This window comes from Aptenodytes forsteri, unplaced genomic scaffold (genome assembly GCF_000699145.1).
Source record: "Aptenodytes forsteri isolate BGI_AS27 unplaced genomic scaffold, ASM69914v1 Scaffold50, whole genome shotgun sequence".
Taxonomy (NCBI): domain Eukaryota; kingdom Metazoa; phylum Chordata; class Aves; order Sphenisciformes; family Spheniscidae; genus Aptenodytes; species Aptenodytes forsteri.
This window is the reverse complement of record NW_008795126.1, coordinates 3647706-3673251: the sequence shown is the minus strand read 5'-3', so window position 1 is coordinate 3673251 and position 25546 is coordinate 3647706. Positions and strand designations below refer to the sequence as shown.

Sequence of the window (25546 nt, the reverse complement as noted above, 5' to 3'; positions counted from 1 at the left end):
CTCAGTCAGTAGAGCATGGGAAACTAAAAAGTCCTTGGCTAGTGTAAGCATTACCTAGCAACAACTAAAAGATCGGTGCGTTATCAACTTTGTTCTCATCCTAAATCCAAAACACTGTACCAGCTACTAGGAAGGAAATTAACTCTATCCCTGCCGAAACCAGGACATATACTTAAGAAATCAAGATGTAAAAACTGGATTTATCAAGTAGCCGAGTTCAGCAGAAATTCTCAAGTATATGTGACAAAGAGTCTTAAGTATCCAAAAGACATGTTCACTGAGGTGCTGGGAAACAGAGATTCTGAGAAATTAGCCCTTGTATGCTTCAGTTATTTCCAGATTTGCAAGAGACTTCAATGCATTTATGGGAAATTGGGACTTATGATCTCTTAGAAAATCATTCTGCCCTGCTAGTCTGAGCAGCAGCATGCTTTGATGTAATGTCCAACTCTGGTATCAGGAAATGTATAATAGTGGAACAAGTCAAACTAGTCCAAAACATGTTCCTAGTACTGTTTCTTCTGAAGTGCACTTTTGGTGAAATCTGTTTTTTTTTCAAAGACTTGATCTAAATGACGTCTATGTATATAGAAATGTTTAAATGAACTGTTTTGACTACCCCCCGATTTATTTCATATTTCTGATTAATTTCAGTTTTATATTTTATGTTTTTGCACATGCTGTATTGTAAATTCTTTAATACTTTGGGATACTATTGACATGGTTTGACGTAAAATGAAGCATTTTAGTAGTTCTGAATCACAGGCTTTCCCGATTTTTCATTTTGCAGAGAAATTTAAAATTCCAACTTCTGCTTCACTGATTTGAAGCAGAAGCAATTTCGGACAACTGGCATTTCCCTCAGATGGAAATTCATTTCCAGCAATCCTTGTGGGAGGATGTCAGCATGTGGTGTTAGAGCATCCTTTGTGTATTTGTCTGTGTTAGGCACGACAAATGCCACAAGAGAGTTCGAGTCCACGTTCAAGTTCTCGTCCCCCTGTCTTCTGTCACCAAGGTCTATTTCTGGCTTATTACTGCACAGTAATGAGTCAGAGAAGGACGAGTGCCATTACCTTTCCTTACATCATCCTGATGTCCTCCCATAGCAATACTGACCCATCCCAGCCTATTTTAACACATGAAATCTGACAAGCAGCGCCGGAGGTGATGCAGCTCCTCTTAGGAAATCGGATCACGATAACAGGACGCGTCTACCTGGGTTTCAGAGGAGGATTTGGTTCTCAGGCAGCAAACAGCTTAATCTGAGCTGGGATCTCATCGAAAAGTCGTCTTCGTGTGTGTGCTTCCCACTCAGTGTTTATTGTATAAGCACAACTGTCTGAGGACAGGTGTGTTTCACCGCCCGGCGTTTGGGGATTCTCGTCATCCCTTGTGGGAGTCATGGACAGTCAGTTTTCTAGACATGCTGGTGGCTTGTGCTTGCTTTCCTTCTGCCAAGTGATGTGGTCCCTGGTCCTTCCGATGAGCAGCAATCAGCTCTCGCGGTTTTTTTTTCTTTCATACTATTGGGATAGCAGGAAGGTGTTGCTGAAGGGTGGCTCGTGGGCCACAAGCTCTTTAGGCCAGGAAATAGGAGGTAAATTTAGCCGTTGAAGAAGCGTGAGCTCTTTAGTATCAGTAATAGCCGGGCCTCCTTGAGCTGGGCTAAACTTCTGCTCTTCTACTTTCCGTTTGTAAAGCACAATGTGCGATTATGGTATTGTGTGGATGATTATGAAGAGGATGCTGCTATTGATAGTGAAATAACTGGAATAACCTTTTGAAAGAGATTGAAAAAACCTTATAATTTCACAAGCTGCTAAGCACCAAATGTAGAAAGAGTCCTAGGAAAAAGGCCTTGGTATTTTAGTCATGACAGTACTGCCTGCTTTCCCATGGTGTCCTTTCTTTCGGATGGGTCCTAAATGCCTTAAAGCCGCCACTTCCATCCCTAGTGGGGATATAACCGCTAGTGTTATTTTATTCATTTCTTGGCAATCAAGTGTAGTCAGAAGGAAAAACAAACAGAACAGGAAGCCTTGACAAGCACAACAGTCACACGTTCAGCTCGGTGCTTAAGCACGCTGTTTTTGCCAGGGAGTCCCCACGGTAAATGTTTCCACTGGACTTTTTTAGTAACATTTTATTTTAGTCTCTTTGGAGAACCTGGCTTTTGTTTTAAGTGTGAGTCCAGCCGATGTTGCTGGTGTGAGGAGAGGTCATGCAAGGACCAGAATCCTGCAGAGACGGGGAAAAATAGCATTTCTAGCAGTTACCAGCAACCCTGTCTGTACCTTGACTTAAGCCAGAAGAGTGGCAGGTTTCGCTTGCAGGCCTGCCCGTGTTGTGGAGGTGCAACGCCGGGATGTGCATCAGCAGTGTAAAGGTTTTGTACAGTCTGCATGAGGCAGCAGTGTGCGTGCCGTGGGGGTTCGACTTCCTGCAGCCCTGAGCTGCTCTGCTCCGCTGTTCCTGTGGTTGATAATAAATTGGTGCAGAGAAGCCAGCAATATTTTACGAGTCCCAGTAATGAATATCAGCTGGAGGAAAGCATAACAAAACCTCACCCTGCTGACCAGAGAGCAAACGAGGGAGAGAAAGAGAAACGTAGAATAAAACCAGGAAGAGTTAAAACCAGAATCTGGATCATCAAATCCCACTTATTGCCACATCTTTTCAGATGGCAAAACCTCTTAGGAGGATATGTATGAAGGATGCTGTTGTAAGGAAAAATCTGGGAACTTTTTGCTACGTGGACAAGCCTGTTCTTGTATTCTTCTGAGTAACGCACATGCCAGTAAAAAGGGATGCCGTAGTGCTAACTTACCGTTAAAGGAACTTGGTAGCATGGCATGTGCAGTGTGGTGTAAATGACAAATTTTCTGCTGATGCTTGTTGCTGTAGACATATTGGTATCAGTGGAGCTGCGAGTATTTATATTAGCTAAAGGTCTTCACCATCATTTCTGGAGTGGTTGGTTTCTTGCAGAGTTTCAGGTGTTCTGTTTCTCAGCAGCACGCAGGTTCCTATTTTGTCTCCTCCTCGCCTGGGTGGAAATTACTGCAGGGGCTGTAACACTGGCATGAAACAAGTGGTCAGTTTCCTATTTTTGTGAGCAAAAACAAAATCTGCTTTTAAAAAGTTCACTGCTTTTTAATGAAAAAGTGTATTCCTACTCATTGAGTAGGAAGTAATGAAGTAGTTTGGGTGCAGAGAAAAATACTTCCCTTTTTGAGCAAAGATGTAAATTTACTCATGTTGACCAAAGCTCTGTATATGCAGGCATTTAATCTCTTGCACAGTTTTCCTGCTCTGAGCGGTCTTTTTGAAGCTGATGAAATTAATCCTATGAGTAAGTTGGTACTGCAGCTGATCCCAGGTGGCTTTTCCTCTCTGACTGAACATTTACACCCCAAAAATTAGAATATAAAATCCTTCAGAACACAGTCCCAGGATCAACTCATCTTAAAAAAAAAGTACTACCTACAGTAGGCATTCTTAAAGTAGATATTCTTCCTCCTCAGTGGAATAATAATAAATAAGTTACAAGTAGTTTGAATCCTCTTGCACCTTCTAAGAGTTTTACTGCCACATTTTCCTGTTTTCTAAAGTACTTTTCTACTATGTTGTGGTTGTGCAAAAACAAGAGGAGGCCTCGATTGTGCAAGAAGCTCCAATCAGTCGGACTGTGTGCCACCCACAACCCTGCTAAAGCCATTGCATTTGAGAACAAAATTCTTAGCAGAATTGGGGCCTAAACATACCAAACACACAGGGGGCCCAAACTGTTATTTTACATGGATAGGTGTCGTGGTTTAACCCCAGCCGGCAACTAAGCGCCACACAGCTGCTCACTCACTCCCCGCCGGTGGGATGGGGAAGAGAATTGGAAGAGTAAAAGTGAGAAAACTCGTGGGTTGAGATAAAGACAGTTTAATAGGGAAAGCAAAAGCCACGCACACAAGCAAAGCAAAACAAGGAATCCATTCACTCCTTCCACAGCAGTAGCGAAAACATCCCTGTGTTATCAACACTGTTTCCAGCCCAAATCCAAAACACCCCCATACCAGCTACTGGGAAAAAAATTAACTCTACCCCAGCCAAAACCAGCACAACAGGTTAAAATCTCCACATTGTACTTTCCCCTCCCAACTCCTTGTGCCCCCCCAGCCTGCTCGCTGGTGGGGTGGGGAGAGGAGCAGAGAAGGCCTTGACCCTGTGTCAGCACTGCTCAGCAGTAACAAAAACATCCCTGTGTTATCAACACTGTTTCCAGCCCAAATCCAAAACACAGCCCCGTACCAGCTACTGGGAAGAAAATTAACTCTACCCCAGCCAAAACCAGCACAACAGGTTATAAAATCTCCATTGTACTTCATTCCTATCTCATTGACTATTTGTAACAACAGCAGGCAAAACATTTCCAGGTTGAATCTTTTTGTTAAGTTGAAGAGGTAGCTGTAAGATTAGTGGTGTAGAACTGGACCCACTGTGTGGGCAAGGCTGAGAGTAAGAAAAACTTTCCCTGTGTGGTCAGAGTGCCTAAGGAAAGCCTGTTTTAAAGTCTTTTGTGTGTAATTTTCTCCTCTTTACTGTACCCTAGAGCTGAATAAATATGGTAGGTTATGCCCTCAGCTGGAGTGAAAAAACGTAGGTGTCAATTCCTGGGAAGTGATGGCTTCAGTGCAGAAGTGCTGGGCTCCAGGAACGCACAACAGATAAAACTGTAAATGTGTGTGTGCAGCCCCTATAAATGAATTGTAGTTCTTTCCACTGCTTTACACTTCGGTGCACATTGCTCCAAACTTCAGAAATTTTATGCACAGTAACCTGTATGCTTGAGTAAGTCAGTGTGTGCAGAGGTGGCCATTGGCTGGACAGCTGTCTGGATGAGCACTGACACGAGCCTGATGGCTCTTCTGTCATCCCGGCATGCTATGAAGCTCCCAGTTCTTTTGGTAAGAAAGAAATATTCCCTGTAGTCCCTTTCTCAGTGTAAGCCTGAAAAAGAGGAGGGAGGAAGGAGGGATGCTGTGCAAGAGCGAGCACTTCGTTGTTCTATGCAAAAGATCCAGCGTTTCCTGCACATCGCTGTGGTTTTGCAGCTTGCTGGGGTCAGGCAGGCGGAAGGGTGCACTGGGGGGATTAGCCTCTGCTGCCTGGGAGAAGTGGGGAATGCTGGTGTCAGACAGCTCCATCCAGATAACGGTGGTTGGGTGAAATGCATTCGGTCTATCTGTGTTGAACACTGTGGAAAGAGCGCTGGTGAGATGACCTTTGACTTTCCAAGTTCCTCTTACCGTTGAGTCCTGATCATTAATAGAAGTGTGGGGATTCCCTAAAGGTTTGTTTTTCCACTTTTGTGTTCACTTTGTCTTCTTTGTCTTCGTTTTCCTTGGAAGTGGCCTTGAACAACAACCCGAGCTCTGAGGGTTTCTAGTTCTAGAGTGGTTCAAACTCCTAACCCAGATGCAAGTTTTCTTGATCACTTCTCCTCTACAATAGCTAACACTAGGTGTAGACAGTGCTTGGTCCCACACTTGGAACCTGGTCACTTTGCTAATTTTACTTTTTAAATGCTTTGTGTATATCACTGCTGTCAAGTTAAACAAGTCTTTCCTCTGCCAGTTTTGGTTTTGCCTTTTATAGCATTCTTTCTTTGTTTTCTCCTCCAGTATTTGCAGTCCACTTTTGTGTCTACCTCTGCCTGATTCTGTTGTCCTCATTAATAGTTTCTGTCATCCAGTTTATGTAAGGCTCCAGTCGGTTTAATAATCTCTCTCCACATAGTATTTTGTAATTATTTGTAGTGGTCTTACAGTCTGTAGCTACTGACATCCCAAAAGTAGGAGAATAATTAACAGTTCTCAACAGTTCCCATTTAGGGCTTTAGCATTTGCTCTTGCTTCAGACTTCAGTGCATTTTTGGTTCAACTCATGTAATGGTCAGACAGAGACTAAATCTGGTTGACGTTTTGCCTGTTTGAGAGAAGTACTTCATCTCCCTAGAATATTTTGGATTTTATAAATTTAAATAACAGTATCTTAGTTTGCATAGCTCCTATATAATCAGTCTGCATATGGTTTTTTTAAGGAAATAATGGATGTGTAACTTGCAGTATTATTGGCGCTATTGCTTAGTATACATGCTCAAGAGTACAAAAACTTTCAGTTTTACTTGTTCTTTAAAGGGCTTTGATGCTAGCATTTGAAATGAAGGGTTTTTGTTCCCCTCCATGAAACAGTTTTCTCCTTTAGAGGGGAAAAAAAAGAAAAAAGGTTCAATTTGAAATTGAATCTTTCAACAAAATCTGGTGGGTTTTTAAAGCATTTTGTCTGGACAAAGATAAGAAATATCTAAGCATATTTACTTCGTGCCTTTTTAATTATGTTAAAAATGTTCTTCAGGCTTTTTGTGGCAAATTATTTTTGACCTTTTTATTAAAATATAGTATAAAGTATTTTTAATTGAAATTCAGTTCTACAACATATATAGGTAAAAGGTCTATCTTATCATATGTTATAATGCACACATATACATAAAATACTGTGTAAATAACAGAAAGAAAATCATTAAATATTGGCAAACCAAAATATCCTGAAGATCTGCACTCTAAATGTTTCTACAATCTTTCATTGCATGCAAAGAAAAAAAAAAAAAAGAGAAAAAAAGGAAATTATGCTTTTTGTTTCCATTCAATTATGCAAATTCATATTCTGATATGTCAGCATTCTTCATGAAATGGAAAGTTCATTTTTGATAAACTCTGTGGTCAGCCAAGATTATTTATGATAGATTTATTCTGCCTTATTGCCTGGAGATCTTAATACATATATAAAAGAGCATTACTCCATTTAATTCAGAGAAATTAGCCCAAATTTATGTCACCGTGACATCAGTATCTGACCTTGAAATGAAACACAGTTTTGGTAACCATGCAACTTTTTTACTTCTAGTATTCTTGCCATTATCAGTGAACTGAACCAGTGTTAGGAAATAAAATTCATTCTGCGGTGTGGATTTTGAATACTTACCTGAAAAGGTGTGGGGGGGTGAAATTTGTTGAAGGATGCTTTAATTTGCAAGAAGAATGTGGTTTTTAGCTGGTGAAGAGCCTCACCTTTTTTTTTTTTTTTAAACATGGATTTCTGGGCTATCCTGTAATTTTCACTGATTGTGTTGAAACATTTTGAATCGTAAGTAAAAATTGCCCATTGGCAGTGATGAGATAGAGTTGGAAAAGCCAAAGGGCATCTCTACCCACTCAAATATTTCAAACTTATGTCACCTTGTTAAGGCATGCATATTTACGTCACTGCAGATGCTTTTATATTTTTTGATACCGAGCCTTTTGACCTTTGGGAGTGTTGAACTATTCTTTCATTGGCTACGGACCTGGCTTCACACTGAGAATTTCTGGCAGCTCTGCTTTAATACGGACAAAAACGGGTGATCGCTGGGAGTCATTATTGCAACATTTATGTCGTTGCTGCAACCAGTCTGTGCATGTATCTGCCCGTCTGTATGTGTTACGCTTTTCACTCTGTTATAATATCGCTGAAAGAGCTAAGACGTTACTTCAATTGCTTTGGGGCCAGCTGAGGAACAGGACAAGAAGGGAAACTGGAGTATGGAGAAAACCCACCCCTCCTAGTAAAATGTCAACCCGTCTTCTTACTCTGCTCCCCACGATTAATAGCAAAGGCAAATGTCCTACAGACATTAAAGATGTGACCAAAACCTGATTGAAATCAGGGAGGATTTTTCATTCTTTGGGTTGGACACCGTTTCATAGGAGGTTAATGTTTTGTAAGGGTTTGGTTCAGTGTTTTCCATTTGCAGCAAGGTCTTCATGTCACTGCTTTCTGTGAAAATAAACTGGTTATAATGTAAAGTGTAGCTTTGAGCAAAGAGTTTCCCTCACTCAGATGAGGCTGGGGGTGAAGTTAGCAAGGGTCATAAAGTTGAGAAGAATTCGGTGAGTGCAGCCTCATGGGTCGCTTGCTTAGTTTTGGCTGGGTGATCTGAAACACTGGTAGAAACTAATGATTCTGTTTGTAACTTTTGTTTATTACAGGCTGCAAACAGTTACCTGAGGGATCAGTGGTTCCATTCTTTGCAGTGGAAGGTAAGTTCTGTACTTCGCTGTCTCCCTTGTATGCCTCTAAGAATACTTTTTAGTATTCCCTATTCCTTCATTGTAAGAGCCCTGAATGGATAAAGTCTTTTTCTTACACAAACTTTAAATCAGAATATGTATGCAATTTCAACTTGTTCATATCATGAATGAAGTGGACAAATTAACTTGCTACATAGCCCAGCTTTATCAACATATGATTGACTTCAGAAAGTAGATAGCCAGTAAATTCACATTTAGACAGTATAGAGATTGGTTGGTTTTGGTTTTATACTATGAAGTGTAATACGTTACAGAATGACTACAGCCTAATCATATGCTCTGGACTCTTGGGATACTTGGGGTTTTTGTTTGTTTGTTTGTTTTCTTTTTCTGAGAAACTAGGGAGAAGGGGCGTCTTTTAGAGTTGCTTATTGTAAGTAGCATCAATCTGTTATGCATTAGTCTGTGTTTATGCTTTAGGATGATTTGGATTTAAAGGCAGTTTCCATTTCAGAGGTCTCGAGCCCTTTTCATTTTCAGTGGGAACAATGGACTGATTGCCCTGAGTAGGGGCAGTGGATCACAGTGACAACATTGTCTCTCAAAAGCAGCACATTCCTCATTGAAAACGGTAGCTGCTGACCTTTGGATGGAATCTGTCTGGATCTTTGATGCAGCTGGAAACAAGTTTTGGCCAGATGCTGAATATGGTTGTCCTCTCTTGTCTTGCAGTGGGAAACACAAGCAGTAGCTTTTCATCTCAGGACTTGTCTTCGGCAGGGTTTCAGTGAAGTCAGCCAGGTTGGCTGGGTATCTTATCAAGATTTCAGCCTGCTGACAGCAACCACTTATGAAAATATAAGGAGGTCCCTCCCACCAAACTGGTTTTGTTGTAGGTGTGTTTGATAGTTGCAAAATAGTTGTGTGGCAAAACTACAGTATTGGTGTGCTTTGTATAGCCATCAGCATCTGGCAGAATCATATTCTGAGTGGATCCAGGTTCTTATCAGTAAAAGCCAAGTGTCAAGATCTCCTTTTCCAGACCACTGGCGTATTCTCCAGCCTGTTACCCTGATTGCCTAAATGAGCGTGGGACAGTAGTGCTGATAGCAGAAGGCTGGGCTGTGGTGTGGCACTTTATTTTGGCCTCTTGACAGTAGCATTAACACAATGCCTAGCCAGTCTTGCTTTCATTGCAACTCCTGAGGATAACAAAGATCTTAAAGCATGCAGAGACAGTATCTCCATGTGGCCGTTATTTTCCTTCCTGCTTTGGCAGGCAAGGATGATCAGCGAAAGCATGGACAGAAATGATGATGGAATTTCTTTTTCTACCTCGCCCCCAATGAGGATGGCTGTGGTACTAATGTGCTGGTGGCATTTGCCAACTTCGCTCCTGCAAGTGAGGGGAAAATTGGGGTCGGAGGTGCAACTCTTCAAAAAAAAAAAAAAAAAAATAGAGTCGTAAAGATGCAACCTGGCCCCACCACCACCTACCCCATCAATTAAAGTGTGTGTGTGTGTGGAGCCTAGACAGAATGACCTGGCTTGCTCACATGCCTTTTGGTCATGGAGAGGGAGCTTTGCTCTGTGGGAGTTGTTTTTAAAGGAGTATTTCTTAAACTTTCCAATGCTTCTGACCAAGCCTCTCATTTTGGGAAACTCTGAGTAATTTAACTTGTTGCAAAGTAGAATTTATTTTTGCTTCCTTGCTTCCCTCCCCACCCCCATTAAGTTCGTTTCTGAAAAACAAGTGAAACATTATCTTGATTTGAAAGACCTTCCCTTTACCAAGAATAGCAAGTAGCTTTTTCCCATAAGAACAGTGACAGGGTTTAGTCACTGCCCAGGTACTTTACACTAACAAATTCCTCTTTGCTAAAATGGAGATAGTTTTGACGGGTTTTGTTGGTTAATAGTTAAAGGAAGAGCACCTGGTAACTTTCTGCTCTTTACTTTAGTTGATATTTGGCAGGTTTAAGTGAAATCACAACAGAACGAAGAGACAAGTGGTGTATCTCTAAGGAGAATGGAGGAGTGCAGTTATGTGGTCTACCCTAGTGAAATTTATCACTTTACTAGCACCATAGCCTATGACTTTAAGAGCCAGGTGCCAAGGTTCATCTCACTCCATAATTTGTATGGTTTGATGATTAAGCAGGTAGTGAGGGAACCCACAAAAAAACAGGAAGCCTATTCTTCTGGAATGGGTCATTTACACAAAACACCAGCTGGCAGACAGATCGCCGCAGCTGTATTATAATTGGGTGGTTGTGCTGATGAATGATATATTTGTCCAGTGGTCTTACAAATAATTGGTCAAAACATTTCTGCAGGCATGTAGAACACAGATGCAAAGTGGTGCAGATAGCTGAAGCAGTTTTACAGGGGAAAACTTTCAACAGAGATGAGCTTGCTATTGTTCGTACTTGTGTGGTGGAAGCATTTAGGGGGTCCAGCTGAACCTAGAGCCCCACTGTACTAGGCATTAGGTGTAGGTGGAGCAGGAGACCTTCACTTCCCCTGTCCTGCCCAAACCAGGCTGGATTCCAGCAGTGGGGATTGCCCCCCTTGATCTTAAAACAGGAATACTGAAATTACAATTGTAGGAGCAGATTCATATTCTGTCAGTGTCCTTCTGGCTCCTTTTCCTGTGCTTCAAGCCTTGGGAGTCAGATGCTGCATGTAATTTGAGCTACCTGGAAAATGGCTAAGTCCAGTGAATAGCTGTGTTGTTAAATATTTAGGGAAGCTCTTTAAGTTCGGGCACATACTGGTTATCCTTTGGTCTTGTATAAAGGTGCTAAGGTCTGTGAGAGAGCTTTTATGTGGTGCAGTTTTAAGGATTAACACGCTGTGGGAATTCAATTTGCCAGCCAGCACCCTGGAAATAATTTTTGTTCTAGAGACAAACATTGAAATAAAAATCAAGAATAATTTCTTTCTGCAGCCCAGAGAATAATAAAAGAGAAGCTACAGATAAACAGAAATGAAAGAAAACCAAACACATAATTATGAATGTTTTAGATCCAGCTCCAAGAGGTTTTATGTGTCATCCAACTAACTAGCTGTCAAGATGCTTACACAGCTTTTTAGATGCGACTTTCTCCTTGAATACTGTGCTCATTGAAGAGAGCATGGATGTAGGGACAGACTGTTCTTTCTGTAGTAATTTTCTTTTTGGGTTTTCCATTTCAAATCTTCCTGCTAAGGGTTACTCATAATTCCTCATTTAATCTGGTTATCAGTGTGTATCACAACTCCTAAAGGATTATTGGCCACCTCAGCCTATTTTTAGAAATCCTGATTTCCTTCGGGTTATAGCTAATCCAAACTATCTTTGTCCAGAGAATAAACAGAACATGTTAACAACTGTCCAGATCCTCAAACATAAACAAATCATTAATCCATTGTGTAAGGATTTTTCCTTTCAACCAAGGAGGTTGGATTGAAATCATGATATGTAATCTTTGGTATCTGGAAGCTGATAAGTCATAACAGTATATCAATAAAGATAACACTTTCTGTGAATATACAAAAGAGAATAAGACATGCAGTTCATTGCCCTCTCTGGATCTAGGCTAGATACAGTGGTAACCAACCATTTCTACAGGGGATGAATACAGCTAAACTTGGCTTTGAGGGGTACTGTAATTTTGGGGGACACACAAATAAGCAAATATGTACCCTTGCCATTTTCCCAGACAGCATCCATCTACTTTGTTGCTTGTTTATATCTTGCCACCTTTGGGCTAAGGACTTTCTGTGTATTTGTATAGTGCTGAGCACATAGAGGTACCATCCTCTGTAGAAGACGTTGAGCCTTACTACACCACATGCTTAAAGTATTAGTCGTTAAAAGAACCGCTTGGCTAATTTAGTACCATGTTGCACTTGAATTAAAAAAGACATCAGTGAGGTCTTGTCCCCAGGGGTCTTTAGGTCTTCTCTTGTGATATGGAGTACAGGTATAGATTTACGTTTGTTGGGGGGAATACACCTAAAGGTTACACAGGGCATGTTGCATTTTTTAGCATGCTTGATAGTAAACTCTGAACACCACCCTTATTGTGGGATGTGGGTTGCTTGTGTTTTCTAGTTAGCTGAATGATGCAGCAATGAAACATGTCAGTTGATGGCCTTTGGGGGAATGTCCTGAATTGACACAACACGGAAAGAACAGACCTAGGTCTGCAGTAAAGCATGAAGTATGACTCAAGCTGAGCTTTGTGCGCCTCTGACCTGGATCTTCTAGAAAGGCTTGCCTATACCTTGGCTTTCCTACTGATGCTGTTAACCAGTTCTCGATTGTCCCCCTAATGAGTAGTGCTGCTTGGTTAGGGGTTTTACCCATCTGTTAGCACGGACAGTGCAAATGTATTAATTGTAGAATTGTTTAGGTTGGAAGGGACCTTTGAACATCATCTGGTCCTCTCCCCACCCATGCCACCTTTTTCCTCACTCAATGCAGGGTATACTTTGAAGTTGTACGAGGTTGCTGAGAGCCTCTACAGCCGAGCTGTGAAGCCCCAAACCAGGCACAGTATTCACGTGTGGTCTCGCAAGTACTGAGCGGAGGGGAGCAGTCACCTCCCTCATCCTGCTGTCTGTGCTCGTGCTCATGCAGCCCAGCATGCATACGCACCCCTGACTTGTAGTCAACAATCACGTTACCTTTGTTTTAAAATTCATGTTCTACACATACTCCATTTTTTGATTCCCATGAATTGGGAAACTGGAACAATGCTGTCATTTGGGATTTGCAAACATTTTGCATTTAATGCTAAAACAAGCAATGTTGGCCTTCATTCAAAAACTTTAATTTTGGATTAATACTTCCCTGGTTCTCATAGGGATTGTTGTATCTGTGTCTTCAGGAAATAGATACTTCCATGCACAAGCAGCCCTATTAATTGCAAAGGGATTGACTGTCCTATAAAGTCATACTTGACCTGAATGACAATACGCTCTCTGGTCTTTACTGTGTCCAGGTTATTAATTCCTTGTCCGTTAGTACCAAATATTTTTTATACAATAGCTGTGGGTGAATACCAGTTTTTGTATCTAACGGTGAAAGTTCAGAGGGAGTTATTTTTCTGTGCTTTAAAACTGCAAAAAACTAAGTTGAGATAAACTGTTCTCGAAAGTGTGGTAAAGCCTTCTTGTGTAAAGCACCTTTACAGTTTTGTCACCATGGTAATGATTAAAAATAGTGCTGATACAGGAGTGGGGTTTATATAGAATTTAAATGATGACATTAAAGAAATTTATAACCTTAAATCTCTGTAAATCATGCCTTAAAACTATGAGATCAGGAAAAAATCACATTGGTTATGGTTAAAAAGGCCCATGTCTGTCATTTGTATTTAATCACCTAATTTATGATCTGCGAGAGGAAGCTTTGATACCCTGTGACAATTCAATAGCCCTGTGCTGTAGTGCATAGTGAAAATATTATTCAAAGAGCTCAGCAGTTCTTTGGAGTGGTAGTTCCTGGACTTCAGACCCTCTCTTTGGTGGTTACACAGCACATGCAACTGTAGTTGTCTTGGCTGTTTCTTTGCTTTCTTTAGCTGAAAACCTTGAAAACCTGAGGTATTTTCACAGAACACAGAAGTTCCCATTTTCTGTTATTCTGAAGTGAAACAATAAATAATTATCATACAATTAGACCAACGACAGCTTTTTTTTCTTTGTATTTTTTCTTTTTCCTTTTGTGTCTGTGTACAAGTCAATAATATATTAATGGGAACCTAAGCTGTGGAATTAAGTTTTGCCTTTCAAAGCCTCAGGGCTTTGAAAGCATTGTGGGCTTTGACGACACACACGAGTTTTGGAGGAGCAAGTTTCTTGCTTTGACAGATAAAAGGCAGGCCACAAGTTTTTGGCTGGTGGTTTTACTCTTCCCGTGGAATGCACAAGTACCAGTTGTGGGAGACCATGAACAGGTTTTTAAGATAGCCAGAGCCTCTCCGCTGCAGGACTTTGAGCATCTTGGTGGAGTTTCAGACTGGACTTTATACTTCGTAGGGAACAGATGCAGGGTCCAAGTGGTGTGTTAATGGATCTGTGTTGCCAAGAAGAGAAGCTGGTACCAGTTAGAGCTTTCTAGTGAACATAGTGGGACTAAAAATATATCTTGGCACTTTTCAGTTCCTGATGCACCCTCTCATGGTTAGGTTGGTGCTTACTGCCAAGATTTGTTCTTCTTTTGTATTTAAAAGGTAATTTGAAATGCAGCTGCGTCTGCCTGCGTGGGGCTCTCCAGTGACATCCCCTTGCTCTTGATGTGGTGATTGATAACACTACACGGTCTATAGTCTGAACAACCTCATTGCAAATTCAGGAGCTACATCATGGAAATCCTGTCATACTTACAGCCTTTTATTTCCATAATGTTTATTATTTGTAGTTAAGTGTTCTCCCCTACTACTTGTTTTGGGGGGAGGGTTTTGGGGTTTTTTTGTGTGGGGTTTTTTTTTTGGCTTAAACATCTTCATGTTCCATAATGTTTATTATTTGTAGTTAAGTGTTCTCCCCTACTACTTGTTTTGGGGGGAGGGTTTTGGGGTTTTTTTGTGTGGGTTTTTTTTTTTGGCTTAAAACATCTTCATGAGCACATGAAGTCCATTGGTTCCCTCATTTTCCTGCACGAGTTTGACAGTCTTAGGCCATCTGTTATCAGAAGTCACTTGAAAAATCTTGGCCTTGTTTTCTGTTTCTGAGAACTCAGTTTGCTAGAGGTAACTGCTGTCGGCAGCAAAAGGCATTGATCTCACTTTGGGAAGCGAAAATTAATAGATGAAAAACAGACAAGATGTTGACAGAACTGGATATAGATGGAAAGTTTCTTCTCTTATTTTTTTATCAATCACTGGTGATGTTTTAAGAACTGGAACGGGTAGAGTGGTTAGGGGTTTTTTAAGCATTTTGAACAAAATCGCTTTCACTGCCATTGCATTAGGAAAATACCTCACTCTTTCTGGGGGACATTGGAGCAGGTTCCTCCCATAAGGTACGTCTGCAGCAGCGGCGACTGATCACCGTCTGTGCTCTGCATTGGCTTAACATGAATCAGTTTAAATCTGGGAGTTGCATATCTGTGTCAGCACAGCACTTTGTCCAACCAAAAGAGGCTCTCGGCAACACGCTGAGATGCCAGCCTGGATCTGAGCTGCTGCTCTGAGCTGCTCTGCCCTCGTCTAGCCATATGCACGCATGGTTTGTATACCCGTAGCTGCCTCCTGCATTGCCAAAACAGGCTTTTTTAAGGAGGCAGAACTCAAGCCAATTAACAGTCTAGTGGTGAAATCTGAGTAGAAACTAGATAGTTATTTTCTATCTTGCTTTAGCTAAGTCAGGACCAGCTCTAAATTTTCCCCTCTAGACTTGGATGCTATCCTATTCAAACCAATATTAGGTCTGAAGATAGAGGGGTGTCAAAAACAGCTGAATAAACAGGTCAGCTTGTTATTGTGTACTTAGGTCTCTGCTCTGAAGAGGAGTAAATACAATTGCTGGAGTATGTTGCTTCTCAGGAATGCTGAACTGCTAGCCAAGAGGGATCCTCGGTTTTTGTCCTGGCGAATTGTTCCTCTGTATTATTCCAGGGCTGACCTTATGACTAATTCTTTGCAATTCAGGACTTCCAGGTCATGGTGACCACTAGTTTCACCAAATTACAACTTCTTCTCTATAGCTGTCATAATATAGAGCTGCACCAAAAAGAGTCTTTCGTTCAGGTTCCTAGCTGCAGAAAAATCTGTTTTTAGGAGATCTCTTATGAAGACAGGACAAGACTGGTAGTCTTTCCCAGGAGTGTAATTATACTTCTCACACGATGCATTGTGTGTGAAAGCCTAACTCTGGGAGTTGACACATGCTAAGTGCCTTGTTAAGCTGCTGTCGTGGGGCCCAATTCTGCATTATGGATGTTATGAGGACTCTCGGTGCCAGAAGACCTACATGGGCCTGAAGGAGCAAAGGGGATCTAGGTGTTGTCTTACATTTCTCTTTCTTTTCTTGCACAGTTTTGTCCTTACGTTTATTTCTTCCAATATAGTTACTGTGTTGAGTGCATCATAGTATACATAATGTATTAGAGAATTATAAAACTGCTGCTAATATCCACCAAAAAACCTGAAACAGTATGTTGCAAGCGTCACAGCCTGTATCATCTGCCCTAGCTCTTGCCATAAGTCACATGTCAGCTTGTCTGTCACACCTCTGTCTTTTTTTCCCAGAATAGTGATTGTTTCAAAATCAGAAAAAAAGTATGAGAAAACAATGCTAGTAAAAGTATGCCCTTCATTCCCCTGTCTTCATTCAGAAGCCATTGCATCACAGCTATTTACCATAGCCTGGTCTCTGGTGCTCTTTACTGTCGTATTTAAGACGGGAATACTAGATTAGGCTGTGTGACCAGAGGCAAAATCCATCAAGGACAACAGGGTTGTTGTGAGTGACTTATTTGCAGCGGCCCATCTCTGAATGTGAGGTGGGCAGTGGTTTTGGTAGCACCCCAGTGATCTCTGATCCTCTGCGAGGAAGCTAGCCTTGGGATCAGAAAACTGAACGCTGAGAGACTTGATTCAGTCTTGCAAGTCACGCAGTATTTGTACAAAGGAGAAAGAAAACAAGCAAATTGCAGAGATTCAGTGGCATCTTGGTAGGCTAAAGAGTTGCAGGAGGTTTGGGGTTTTGTGCTGACATGGTGCAATAAGATGCGATATAAAAACATGGAACAAAGTGATGGGACTGTTTCAGATGCAAATGCTGCTCTGAAATCTGGTGTCTCCCTGTGAGAAACTGGAAAATTCAGAGCTCCAAAGCCCAGTGGTCTGAAGACAGAAATACCCTGCTTTTCTGAAGTCCCTTTTAAGATGCTTGCAAGCATCACATCCGTATCCAGTATCTGTGCTCTCCCTAAGGCTCTGCAGCAGCTTTCTGACACAAACGTGTTGCTCGAGCTGTGCACATCTCTCTTGCTGACGACATTGATGATGCAGGTGCACAAGAGAGAGAAGCCAATTTCAAAGCAATTTATGGTGTTGAAGTGCTAGAAACTCAGCAAAATAATACATTTGCCAAGGAGGAGAAAGTGAAACAGGTGGGTAAATGTCCATTTGGAAGGTTTTGCTGACTGGTTAGAGGGGAGGAGGGCAGGAAAAGCCGAGGGTGCCCACTGCTAGCAGTGGAGAGTAATAAGGAAAAGGGATGACGTGGCTTTTTAATCTGGTTTGCATATCTGGGCAGAAATAACTGCTTTGTGTGCTACTCGGTGCTACCTAAGCTTACTGGCATTTCCCAGAAAATAGAAGGGGGATGGATTATCTTTCAGAGATTATCTTTTGTTAGCAGTTACTACAATGTGTAGCATTAGTAGCTGCTTAATCCCAATTTGAGGTGGTTTCTCAGGTGGAAGGTTCTTCCGATCAGAGTTCTTACGTGCCTGAAGTTACTGGCATATGTTTTGCAGCCTTGCAGATGAGGCATTGTCCTGTTTTCCCAGTGATGACCAGTTCTGTCTTGCCTGAGTGGGATCTGAAGGGTGTAGTGTCAGAGTAGGGGGAGTTCTGCGCAGCAGGTATGCTGCCTGGCTATTCTCCGCGGTGGCCTTGTGCACAGCTTTTTCTTTGGTAGACCTGGTCAAAGTGCAACGATGATAAGATTGTGCATGTTCTTTTTTTCCTACGCACTATCTCTTCTCTGCAGTGGCAAAATCATTTATTCCCACCGCAGGCTGAGAGCCGGTGGATGTCAAGGACTAGGCTCCACAGACACAGCCATCATGTGTGGAATATAAAGTGCGTGAATGTAAGGGTATTAGGAACCTGGATCAGTTCAGCTTGGTGTCAGAGCATTCTGTAATGCAGTCAGTAATGGTAGGTCAGTAATGCAGTAGGTAATGGTGCACAGAGAGGCACACAGCAAGAACTGCACATAGGTGGCAGTTAAAGTCACAGTGCTCTGTGTATTCTGCTTTCTGTTTGATGCATGCTGAACTCCACAGTCATACAGTGTCTGCTATAGTTTATTTATTCAATACTATTTCCCTCCCCCCGCATGCACTGCAATGCAGTTAGCCCACTGAAGGTTTAGGAGAGTGTGGAGTGTATATGGTGTACATATTCCTGCTTCTCATCTAGTAGTCTGCTCTTTCTTTTTTTTTTTTTTCTTTTTTTCTTTTTTAAATGGGACATGATTTTGCTGACTCCAGCTTATACTGCATAATCTCAAATACAGGAGCACGTCAGACTCGCACCCCTCTGGAAACCGTGGGTTGTGCCAGAACACTGAGATCCCGACGTCCAGACAGTGTCCGTGTTGAGCATTTGCTGCTCTGGAGAAAAGGGCTAAAACTGCTGCAGCAGGCAGCAGTGAGGTCCTGCAAGAGAAGGAGGTAGTTGTGCCTAAACATGTTTGAAACCTTCCCTCTGATGATGAGTCAGAGGCTGTTAAAGTGCTGTAGATCAAGCAGGGTGTCTGGCTCTTGCCCTAATTGTGTGAGTCCGGCAACATCTATGTGAAGGTTTTTCTCAGTCATTCTGCATGAGAGTTTAAAGGAACTCAGGAGGGTTTGTAAACCCCACCAACCTGCAGTTAGGGCAGATCTTCCCTGTACGTGTGGGACAACGGTGTTGTTCAACTGTATTGAAGTTGTTGAAGTTTTTCCTCCTGCCCGAGATCAGGAGGAAAAGGTGTTGTGTGACTTTTGCTTTAAAAAAACCCAAAACAAAACACCTAAATGCCCATGGACAACATATTTTAAAATATTTCTTCTTCTGGGGAGGTGTTACGTGGGATTTGCAACCCAAGATCGCAGCTGTGTCTCTACCAATGCTTTTTGCAAGTAGGGAGTGGCTTATGCTTCTGCTAGAAACGTATCTGCAGTCATAGTGAAATTCCGCATAGCCAAAGCAACATTAAAAACAAACCTCAGCTTGGCTCCGATATGAAAAATACGGAACAGCAGTTGCTGTGTGCAGGATGAAAGCTGATGTTTTACCAACCTGAAGTGTAAAGCTGGTGCTGGAACTGGGGCCTGAAGAATGGGAGTGTTTGCCAAAAGGAAATGGAAGCAGGGATGGAGGGTTTCAGGGAATGCATCAATGTCGGCCGTGCCAAAGAATGTCTCCCCTGTGGACAGGTCTGATTACGACAGTAACCGCATTAGCCCATGCAAAGTGCAGCTGGAGCCACAGTTGGCCTTTTGCGTTTTCTAGCTGGGGACATGGCATCTTGAATGTGCGGCTAAGGGAGAGCTGGGTTTGGATCAGCCAGCTGTGTTCCTGCATCTTAGTGACCAAAGGGCTGTATGCAGGGATCTGAGAGAAAGACAAGACACCAGCAAAAACAAAGCCCAGTTTCTCTGCTTGGTAGTGGGAAGGTCTACCAAAGATGACCTCTTCCCTCCCCGCTGAGGGGGCTAGAAGGAAGCCACAAATTTTGAGTTGCTTTTAGTTTTTGGAGGCACACACACTGTATTTGCATGCAGGTTTGTCTTCAGTGGAGCCCATAATTTTAAACACTGGGCAAGCAGACTTTATAGTTTTCTTTTTTCCCTTGGGTAGAATATCCTTCCTTTCCCATCCTCTCATCCCCCCTTGTTGCTGAAGGATATCTTTGCAGTAGTTTTGAGCACATCAGACAGCAGAAGCCCAGAAGGATGGTCAGTCAGGTGACAGCTGTGTGCAAAGGAGGTGGAGAGAGAGATATATATATAGCTATATAATACGCTTCAGGAGCAAGTTCTTCAGTGCATTAATGTCGCAGCTGCCCTGTGTCATGCTGGGAAGGTGCGTGAGGAGGCTGCCCTGTGAGTCCCCTGGTCCCACTTCCACTTTTCTTGGTCCAAGCAGAAACGTGTTTCGTCCGTGTTTCGTCCTTTTAAAATTTTGTTTATTTCAGCATTCTTTTACTTTGCAGCGGTACTGTCCCAGTGGTATTTGAGCAAAGGACAAACTCTGTGCCTGTGGGAAGTATCTGTGTGGTTGTTCCAGCTTGCGCATTAGTTAACAGCTGAACCCACTTCACCACTTGCTGAACCCGTTGAACTCTGTCAGCTTTGAAACGGCGCTGATCTGAGTGTTTGGGGTTTCTTGCCTGGACTGGCTAAGATCTGGAGCAAGGTGGTAGACACTGTTGGGAAAAAAAATAGGTGAACAAATGTAGACTGAAAAAGGGGGTGGGGGAAGATGTCGTGATGGGGAAGCACAACAACAGGATATCGACATTCAGCTTGCTTGCTGCGGCCCCAGTGCATGTCGGGGGTGCTTTTACTTAGGGGTGCCATGATCTAGCAATTAGCATGGAGGCCTCAGAATCAGAAGACCTCAGTTCTGCTCTGGACCTGACTTGCCCTATGACCTCAAGGAAATCACCTCGATTTTCTTGCTCTGTTTCTCCTTCTTGCCTTTAAGTACCAAGCCTGTGAGCTGCTCAGGTCACTTGATATATTTATTCAGGGCATAGATTCATGGGTGCCAATCTCAGTGCAACAAGTAACGGCGATTTCGTCAGGATCTTTTTTATATGAATTGGCAAAAAATGAAGTGTTATTTAGACCTTAACTGAGTGAGAATCAGGAAACATCTAGCTTATAACGTTTCCCTCCAGTTCTCTGGCCTGTGGCAAGGAGCTTGTGGGCAAGTGAGCCTCGACCAAGGTGATTCCATTCAGAGAAGCAACCGAAGCAGAGAAGTTGATGCACTTCAGCATTTAGCACTGGGTAAAATGAAAAATGCAGAAAATACCTTGACCTGATGAAAACATGGTAGAGCAGAAACATTTGCTGCTGCCATTTTGCAGCTATTCTAGAGAGCAGCTCATTAGTCTTTCTGTGCAAAACCTTCAGAAGGTTGTGAAGAGTTTGATTACTGCAGCATGAGCAGTCTTAAGTCCCTGATTTGGAAAAGTTTCTATAATCTCGTCCCAGCCCCAGCCCTTTGCCTGGAGTGGGACTTTTTATAGACTTAGTCTTTTTCAGGTAAGTTGCTTTTTGTCTTCATATTGGTAAATGTTGCAGGTAGAAACTTAGTTCAGAAGACTTTCAGTGGATCCACCTGGTGATTTAAGCCCATCTCTGGCTATCAGGGAAACATCTGTTAGCAACAAGTTATTCTTATGTATTTTTCAGAATACTGTGAAGTAAGTGATGCCTGCTAGTGTTAAAAGCAGAATATGGATCTAGCTGAGTTCTGAGGATGCCATGCCATCTTTGTTTTCATGAAGGTAACGAGTTAATAGACAAAATGCCAGCAGGTGGTGCTCAAGAATACATGGTACAGCTCCTGGGCTTTAGGACAAGCCAAGCGTGTGTGTTGAACATCGCAAGCAACTCTTCCTGTTTCTTGTCATACAGCATTTTAACAAAACGTTCCGCTGCAGTGGAGAAAACTGTTCCGATGTCTGCTCTCTGTGTTTTATTTCCTCTGTACATTTGCATCCAGCAAGAGGCATCTCCATTTTACATAAGTGCCATCAACGTTAAACTGTAATACTAGCTTGGCTCAGCCATCCCTGCAATGAGCTGGGGAGGACCTCTGTGCGGGAGGTTGACCTTTTCCCTTTTGCTGGAACTGCCCTCGTTGCTCAGCAAGAAATAAACAATTGCTGGCACACGCAACCCTCAAAGTCAGTGTACGTTCCTGCAGTAGCTCTAGCTTTTCCAATAAAGAAGCGATTAGTTGCGTGCTGTTGCGCGGTAAAGGGCTGAAGAGCAGAGAGCTAGAATTTAACAGGCTATTCTGGATTAGGGTTGGCAATTAATTTTTTTAATGTAATGAAGATAGTATTTGCTGACAGGAAGACAGGTTCCCAAGAGTACAGAACGTTTCCTGGCCACCAGTAGCAAAGCAGGGATGAAATTTGGTCATCAAGAAGGCTAACTTCATCTTGCCCTTTTTGGATCAGGTGCGCCGGCTGCTTTAAGATGTTCCTAACATGAAAGCTCTTGCTAGGTCTGAAAAAGGCAGTTGTTCCATGCCTTCTGATTTTGTGCATTAGAGTCCCATTTTTCTTAGATGTCAACTACACCAGTATTACCATTCTTGTCCAAGGAAGTGGTGTATGAGCAAGGGCTACAGGATGAGGCCATTATAGGATAGAAAAACATATGAAGATGTTACTTAAAAAAGCTGAAAGTTTCCTAGGCTCTCCTGAACTTTCTGTTCACAGCAGTGTTCAGGAGCTTTTGAGCACTGATGGCAAAACCCACTGCTTACAGATTTTTGTCACATTTGCTTGCTTAGTAACACTGGAAAAGTAATTTTTCACGTGTGGACTTCAATTCCTCCTCCTCTTAAAGAGGATTGAGACTTAGGTCTTTGGGTTTCTGCAAGACTTAAATTAATTAGAGTGATTTGAGAATGAAGAATGCCCTGTCAGTGTCACTTATTCCCCATGCTGCTTCTTCAGGGTACATACTAAATTCAGTGGTTTTGCTCTTAAAGTCAGCATAGCAAGATTTTGGAATGACACTAGCTGTGTGGTTCTGGCTGGTCAGTAACTAGGAGGGTCAAATTCCAAGTTGGCATGTGTTATTTTCACTCACATAAATTGTCGCAGGAGCTGCTGCTTTTAGTGAAATCCCAGTGAAACTGGATTCCCATCCCAGTATTTTTCTTGTACATGCTATTAGTGATGAATGTTGTGTGAGTATTTTCAGCAACTGAAGGCATCTTTTACACCTACATCCAGGGGGAGCGAACTCCTCGCACGTGTTGCCAGGCCTGTTCTCCGATATGGGTCTTTAGCGGGCAGCTTTGCTTTTAAGCTCGTGAGCGATTGTTTCTCCTTGCTCCGGAGTCATCACAGGTAGAATAGAGCAGATGGCTCAGTGTTGGCTAAGTGCTTGCTGATACACAGCAAATTGCTTCTGTAACCGACTGATAGGTTTCAAGCTTTAATTGAGGCTTTCAGCAAAGCGCTCAACAGTGAAACGCATTCTGCTGAGAAAAACAGCAACGTAACCATGGGCAAAGGTTCAGGATAGCAGAGTTCAACCCTCTTGGGGATGGCTCCTCTATTTATTTATTTATTTTCTGCTGCTTTCCCACCATCATTCAAGACTTCTGTAATGTCACTTGCAGATTACAGCTCAGTATATCAGTACAGCGCAGCCCTTTGTGCTGAAAATGTGAAGCAGAGACTGATAAGTTTGGATTTTCTGCTTGTGGCGGTCTCAGCGTGTCTGCAAAGGTAGCTGTCCCCTGATGCTCCCTTTGAGTCACTGTCTGCCTGGTCTGAGCAGCAGCTTTTGTAGGTCTCCCTTGGATAGCTGGGAGTACAGCTCCTGCTGTCTTTTCTCTTATGTACGTCAGCCTCATCAGAATTTTAATTTTTAATGGACATCTCTAAAAGGGAAAGGAAACCTCCCTTGCTCCTCCCTCCCCCCAAGCAAGAGTGGATTTGACAGCGGAAGAAAGATATTTGTGGTAGGGTTGTCTGAGCAGCGTCCTGTTGGGCAAGAGGGTTTCCTTCAACAGCTGTCCCTTAGGCTGAAGGAGCTGCTCCCCGAAATCACGTTGTAACTCGCCCAAGTAAGGGGCAGCCCACAGCAGGCAGGGATACAATAACCCAGTGGTCTAGCTCTCGCTCTTCCACCGCCCCCACTTTTTATCCAGCTTTGAATTCTGCTTTGAATTTGATTTCTTCGTAGTACAGGACCAAGGAATAAATTTCAGCATGGAAAATGTATCTGTTGGGCTAGCTTCATTTAGTGTCCTCAATTAGTCAGAAAGGAGTTACTTCAAGTTGCAAAGCTGGCTGGTTGGCTTTGAAGTTTAGATTCTATTTAGTGCTGGAGTGGGTCTAACAAAAAGACCCTAAAAAAAGGCACTACATGAGTAGGAGAAATTAAACTCTATGATTCAAGTTTCCTAAAGAGTCCAAGAGATCTGTGATGATGGTAGAAGTCTTGCTGGTAGCTTAAAAATGCTGGTGGACCCTCTCTGCCCTAAGGAGCTCAGAAGTACAAAGATTTTTGCTCAGTTCTGAAATCCCAAACACATTTGATAATGTCTGCAGCGCGTGTTTTTATGTTCCTTTAGCTTTTCAGTGGCTTAAAATGCACTGAAAGTGTGAACTACTGCCAGCGTGCTTTTGTACTTGCATGAATTTAATTAAAAAGATAATTGGATTGCTTTATCAGCCTTTACATGTCAGCCCAGTGCCACCCTCTTTTCCCCCCTCTAACAACGTTGACAAACCCAAGGCATCTGAAATCTTTATTTTTCTGCATTGTTCTCTTCTCTCGTGTTTCAGATAGGGTACAGAGGTGACTGTGTTTTCTGTTGAGCGTTAGATCTGCTGCCACGGTGGGAAGGAAGCGGCTGCTCAGCAGAGAGCCAGCCTGTTCAGACGGCTCCTGCAGGGGCTGCCCTGTGCGAGCGGAGGGGGAAATGCCATGTAGCGGCAAAGCTCCAAAACAAAACAAAACAGAACAAAGCAGACTGACCCTTTGCAAAGTCCTCTGCCTTTATTACACTGACGATGTATAGCCCAAAATGTGCAGCTGAATCTGCGAGCTGCGCGACATGGGCAGTTTTTGTGATTTCCCTGGAAATGCTGCCGAGGAATGCAAGATCCATTTTTAGTGCAAAACACTGATGTTTTCACGTAAGCAGAGAAGCCCAGCCTGTGTCGCTCAATAAACCTGAGGATGTATCCAGACTTCTTGACATCCCTTTGGCCAGAGGACCAGATTTGCACAGGAGAGGAGCGGAAGGGCATGTGAACTAAACAAAACGCTGCGGTCCTGGCAGTTGCTCTCCATCAGCCAGCAGAGCTCCTTCCCTGCCAGCTCCGTGGCCGCGCGGTGCCTCCAGCGCTGGCTGCTTTGGCAAGCCTCTCCTGGTTCTAGTGCACGCTTCGTGTTGTCGTTGGGAGTGGCGGTTTAATGCTTGTCATCATTTCCTTGAACTTCTAGAGTTTCGTCAGGCCACCTCTGGGAATTTGGGAGGGTGGCTTTTCTATAAAGAATACTATTTATTATACAAAGCAGCCTCTGTTCCAGTCATTTGTGGCAACATGGCTGCTGAGGAGGTAAGAATTGTCTTTTGCTTATCCAGCTGGTCTGTGGATGGGGCAATCGGTGAAATAGCTTGGGCACGGCCAGAACTAATGCAGGGGCATGCAGAGGACTGGGGCAGATGGGATTAGGCAGTCAGGAATGCTTTTCTTGAGAGTGGAAATGCTGTTGCATGGAAGACTTGGAGACTTTACAAGTTAGTTTCTGTTACAACTGGAGAGTGTCAACATGACTTTTCAGGATCCTTCAAGACAGGAAAAAAAAGCCTGTGGGTCTACTGGAATTTTTCACTTTGAGATGGGTTTTAATTCATTCTGAATGTGAATTCACCAATTAGCAATGTAGAATAAAGCATCTGTAGAAATGTTTTGGGGTAGCCTCCCCCCCCCCC

At 42.7% G+C, this 25546-nt stretch overlaps 1 protein-coding gene across 1 annotated transcript in view; it reads left to right on the top strand.

Moving 5' to 3' along the window:
• The window catches only part of CMIP (c-Maf inducing protein), a 67562-nt gene that overhangs the window by 5421 nt on the left and 36595 nt on the right, over nucleotides 1-25546 (top strand). The window contains exon 3 of the mRNA XM_009277336.2: nucleotides 8082-8132. Coding sequence (XP_009275611.1) covers nucleotides 8082-8132 — 51 coding nt within the window. The remainder of the gene's footprint in view (nucleotides 1-8081; nucleotides 8133-25546) is intronic.